Source organism: Cupressus sempervirens, chromosome 4 (assembly GCF_028749045.1).
Source record: "Cupressus sempervirens isolate cs-2001-9-10 chromosome 4, ASM2874904v1, whole genome shotgun sequence".
Lineage (NCBI taxonomy): Eukaryota > Viridiplantae > Streptophyta > Pinopsida > Cupressales > Cupressaceae > Cupressus > Cupressus sempervirens.
This window is the reverse complement of record NC_143121.1, coordinates 26,922,639-26,928,371: the sequence shown is the minus strand read 5'-3', so window position 1 is coordinate 26,928,371 and position 5,733 is coordinate 26,922,639. Positions and strand designations below refer to the sequence as shown.

Sequence of the window (5,733 nt, the reverse complement as noted above, 5' to 3'; positions counted from 1 at the left end):
ATGTTGGGGCCTATCCTAAATAAAATTGCATGTTTCATTTAATTTAATTTTTTGAGTTAGCCTGTTGGTCTCATTTGTATAAATTTTTTATCTATTGATGTAATTGACAGAAGAGGAGGAGGTAGATATTGAGTTAGGGGCATTGTGATGGGTGATATCTCAGAGGTGAATGATCCAATAAAAATATGAGTTAATTTCTTTGTATTTGGGCGCAACAAGAAAGGTCTTAAACCTAGCATGTTGAATGTAAATCTCATGATTTTGATTAATAAAATAGGTGATGTTTGAATCATATCTTTTGTCCTTCATTGTGTTTCCATTATGTGATTATTGTTGTAAGGTGTAGATTGTGTATTCTTTAGACCCTCTATCCTTGGTACTGCATTACTTTTCGCCCATAGATAATAGAAAACATGACAAGTTCACTAAAAAATAAAAGAATTTAAATGTAATATTATACACAAACACTAACACTTGTCTATAGCATAAATTATGTTGCTCTATAACCCTTGTTTATGTTTGAAATATATATATATGACTTAGGATAAAAGACCACTATATATCAAAACCCATCTCGAAAAGAAAATGCTTTCTTCTAGATTGCTTCAACAATCAACTCATTTTATTTTGTACCAAGTAATAAGGATAGTGTCAAGAACATACATAGTTCTAGTGAAACCCATTTCGTGAAGGCACGCAATTGAAGGAAAACAATGGCATATGTGAATAAGAAGTACTTATTTAATTGGATAAGCATATTAAAAACAATCTCAAAGAAGTTGAAAGCAACAAAACTGAGGGTACACCAACCATTAAAAGAAGAGGAAAATTAATAGAAAATAGATGCACATATGCTAACACCGAAACAAAGTCAAAAGTACTCCTCACTTGAGTGTATTGCAGAATAGAAAATACTGCAAGATGAGGCCACAAAAGGAATGAAATTATAACAGTAAACAATTTCACAGATGACACAGCATATCAAAAATTGACCTCAAGATTGATACATATACATGACACACTAGATTGATGTGTCTGTGGTTTTCTCAATGTCTAAAGTCAATGAATACAATTGATTATGGAAAATGAGGGTATAAATGACATGGAGTAATGTTTAGTTGGATTCTCAAAGCTTAATACAAGAATTAAGAAGATTTGGTAGGTCTTAAAGAGCAACCATCCAATCAACACATACATTCTTTCAATTGAACAAAGTCTAATATATATTAAAATGGCAAGGGCTGTAAGAAGAGTTTAAATTTACATAGTTCATGTATTTATTTTTCTTAAATTAATAAAATATTTTATCTAACTTAATATTTAGTTAAGAATTATTTATTATTTAGAGGAATAAGACAAAAATGCCAATTTGTAAAGTTTTGCAAAAATTTAGAGTTTTTTTACAGTTAAAATTTTCTGATAAGTGTGCTCATCTATTGAAATTCATTTCAAAAACAGATTTAATTGTGTAGAATTTGTAAAATAGGGTTGGGCTTAGCTTTTGATTGATGACATCTTCGTGTAGGGATGAGGTCACAAAGTGCAATCTTCACCATTCCCAAATCTGCATGTTAGTAGAGGGTATTTTGCATCAGCATTACTTAAAGACAAATAGAATATAGTTTTATAGGGGGCTACCTGATTTGTACACACAAATAAGAAGCACATTGTATTTATCAACTAAATTTATTCTATGTCAACGTTACAACAAATTACCCATCAAACTTATAATAAAACAATATATAAGATAGTACAATATCAATAACCCTTAACACATAAGACTAATGGAGATCACATCTCAATACATTAAAAAAGTAAACTCTTAACACATAAAACTAATGGAGATCGCATCTCAATACATTAAAAAAGTGAACTCCGGTGAAACAACGTTTAACTAATCTTCTCAAGCAGATCCCTTTGCAAACTGCACCACTGCTCGTAGCACTGTCTCTTGTTGTGGAAGTACTTTCTTGATACTTCCCCTCTCCATACATTTCTTCACCCAGCCAAAAATGTTTGGATATTTATCCTCAGACATAATCTTAAAATCTCCAAGTACTTCATAAGTAGAAAAGAAACATATTGCTGGAGCAAATGCAATATCTACTATTCCAAAAGTCTTTCCTCCAAAATAATCTTTCCCTTTAAGAGTTTCTTCTAGTATTTCTAAACTCTCTATAACTTGTCTCTTTCCCTGTTCTTTTTCTTCTCCCTTGCTTTGCATCAACAACCTCCCTGGAACAATAAGCTGAAGAAAACAAAACATAACATGATAACACATTCCATTAAAAACATCTAATAATCAATCTATTTCTTTAATCAAATATCAAAAACATTTTGGATCACATACCTTCTTTTCCATAAAATCTATCCAAAACCGAGCCATGGCACGGTCATATGGATCAGATGGTAAGAAAGCAGGGCCATTACTCCACACCTCATCAATATATTGCAGTAAAATACCAGAATCAACCACAGGCCTGCCATTGTGAATAAGAACAGGCACCTGCTTATACACAGGATTCACTTGCAGCAACAGGGGACTCTTTTCAGAAAACAGATCTGCTTCCACATACTCATATTTTATGCCCTTTTCTTCAAGAGCAATCATGACTCTCAGAGCAAAAGGGCTGGCCCAGAAGCCAATAAGCTTAACTTCATCTTCTCCTGCCATTTCTTCAGCTATTTCTCCTTCAATCCTCACTGGTGTTTTCCTTTCTTTTCTTCGCAGAAGATGAAGAAATGTTTGATGTACTTATAGTAGCTTTATCCAAAAGAAAAAGAAAAAGAATCAAATGCTGACGTAGTTGCTTGCATTATGATGGCTATCTCCACGCCGACCATTCTTAGAAACGTTGAAATTTTGTTAGAAGTTTCTCTCTTATGTGAAATGAGAATATTTCCACATCTATTGAAATATTGAATTGGGTCAAGGTTTTCACACAGGGATCAGGAAGATAATGACCGTCCGTTGTTGACATTCACATGGAAAAAAAACACGTACATGTCAGTCATGGGGTCATGGATAGTGAGAGGTCAGGGACTGCATTTTGGAGGCTTCAGGCAGGGATTATGCATTCACATGGAAAAAGGATGAACATTCAAAATGTTGGGGTTTGCGTGCAACGTCTAAACCACAAACGAAAACATATATCTTTATCAATACTTTCTTTCTCTAGAGTTTATTAAATAGTTATATTAAATAGTCAAAGTTTATTTACTTTTTCAAATACACTTTTTTAAGAGTTTGATGTTTAAGATTGAATTCTTAATTTCTTTTCAAAAGCATATATTTTATACTATTAAATCAAATTCAACATCCTTGTACTTGGACTAAAGGCAATGATGTTGGTCTTATGGATTAAAATGATATCAAGATATGCACAAAATTAATTTGTTAAAAAGACTTTAAGAACTTTGAAGAAAATGTTAAATTTGAATTGTTAATTTCTTTTCAAAAGCATATATTTTCTACTGTTAAATCAATTTCAACATCATTTTACATAAGCCAAAGGCAATGCTATTGATCTTATAGATTAAAATGATCTCAAGATATGAACAAAATTAATTTGCTATAAAGACTTTAGGAACTTTCAAGAAAAGACTAATGGTAAAGAAAAATCATACTCCAAAACCTTTGCCAACATCTTCCTTGCCTATGCGAAAATGCAAGCTTTAGAGAAGGGTACGGACAACCATCGTAACATAATGGAAGGAGGCTTGTTTTGGTAGATATTATTGTTGGAAACTACCTGGCCATATGCATCAATGAAAAATCTGGAAAGAGGATTGTGAACCTGAAATATTTTTGTATCATTGTGACGATCTTGTAATGTGTTGCATGAATTCTCACCCCTAAAGTTGTACAAACATGTGTTTGCAAGTTTTCTCCACACTTGTTTCCTACGTATATCTATATTTTTTTTAATTGATTTCATATGAATTTGCTTATACAATTCTTTAATGTTCCTTCTTGTTGTTTATTGCTTACTAAGTATAATCGTATAGATAGAGATAAACATTATTCTTATTTCATTTGTGAGAAGTTAAGGTGTTATTGAGTTATAGAAATTTTACCTTATGCCTATCATACAATACATTTGAGTAGGATGCACAATTTTAAATTTTATGTTGTTATGTAGATTTGTTCAATCTAATGAGACATAGGTTACATTTTGTTAAAATATTATTAATATTTTAATATAGAGTAACATAATATATTAGATATTGAATATTTATTTATATATTTATTATTTAATTTTAAAAATTATTATGAAAATCTATTATTATATACATATTTTATTCACACAATTGTTATCATAACATTAGATAATTTTAGATTTCTTTAATATATTCAACGATTTCTTTATTAATATATTAAATTGTATTTTAATTGTCTTTATTTTTCATCTTTTGCCTACTATAAATTATTAAATGAACATAATAAATTTCATAAATGTATTATAATATATGGGTGCAACTTAAGTACACTTGAATTATTAATTAGACACAATGCTAGTTAAAAAAATATTACTTCAATCTACCATTAAAAATCAATCATGTTATAAAACCATGTGCTATACAATGTAGGAAGTGGGAGGATTGAATGGTTGCTTTGGTGGTGTTTTCCAAATTACTGCATCCATACAAATACTTTTGACTAAAAGGTGAATTATATATAAATTTTCATCAATAAGACATGTGCAATGTTCAATATACTTTAATCATATTTAAATATTTTTAAATCACATTTTCCTTTTTATATTATTATGTGCTCCCTTTTAAATATATATAATATTGTTATAAAAAGTAATTATAATATTTAGTAAACACTAAAATTTTGTAGGAAATTTTCTTTTAAAAAAACATACACAAGATTTTAAACCATGTTTCAACATAGTTATTTGTTAGGTGCAATACATTGTTGCTACTTAGAAACATGTGCCCTAAACTACCTAGGCCTATATTATTTTTTCTAGAAGATGTCAACTAACTTTTGAAACTAATCAAAGGTGTCTTTTCTTTTCATGGGAGGTATGTCATACTCATTAAACTAGTGGATATATTACCATATGAAATCGAATAGAAAATAGAAATGGTACTAAACGTTCATTGTGGTGGGTATTTTGGTGTAACTTCAAAAATTAAAAAATGATGAAGAAAATGAGCAATCAAGATGTATATGATTGTCTTGCATGCATGTTGAGCATTTTGAATCAACTGCCCAAACAATATAGGGGGGAGGGATGTCAATGCATGTGTCAAGTTCAACGAATGTGATGTTAGTAGACTTATTAAGGGACAACATCTGACCACTTTCCCCCTAGTACATGTTAGAAACTATTTGAAAGTAAAATAGATAAAATTTGGTTCGTATAAGGCCATAAAATGAATCATCTTAAGTGAATAATAGTTTTTCATATATGCATGAAAAAAGAATCCAATTCATTCCTTGTCAAGAAATCAACCTATCCATTCACTAACAAGTTCTGACATGTCCTTTAGTCGGTCACTTAGTAAAAAATGGTTATTCATGTTAACTTGTCCAATTAGATACATATCATCAATCTACAGTCAAATGAGGCTTGCCACCTCAAGCATACGCCACAGTAAAAATAAAACATTTCCATATGTGTAAATCCATCAACTCAAAACAAGTGCATAACTGCTAATATAATGCAAGTACTAACACCACTAGCACCTATGCAAATGAAGCCAGTCTAAACTATTATA

General features: G+C 30.4%; 1 protein-coding gene across 1 annotated transcript; it reads right to left on the bottom strand.

Moving 5' to 3' along the window:
• Nucleotides 1-1,702: 1,702 nt before the first annotated feature.
• LOC149559766 (glutathione S-transferase U25-like) lies at nt 1,703-2,743 on the bottom strand. The gene is made up of 2 exons (XM_089823500.1): nt 2,351-2,743; nt 1,703-2,248 (listed from the first exon to the last, which is right to left on the bottom strand). The coding sequence occupies exons 1-2, from the start codon at nt 2,672-2,674 to the stop codon at nt 1,904-1,906; spliced, it is 669 nt and encodes a 222-aa protein (XP_089679626.1). The 5' UTR covers nt 2,675-2,743; the 3' UTR covers nt 1,703-1,903.
• Nucleotides 2,744-5,733: the final 2,990 nt, after the last annotated feature.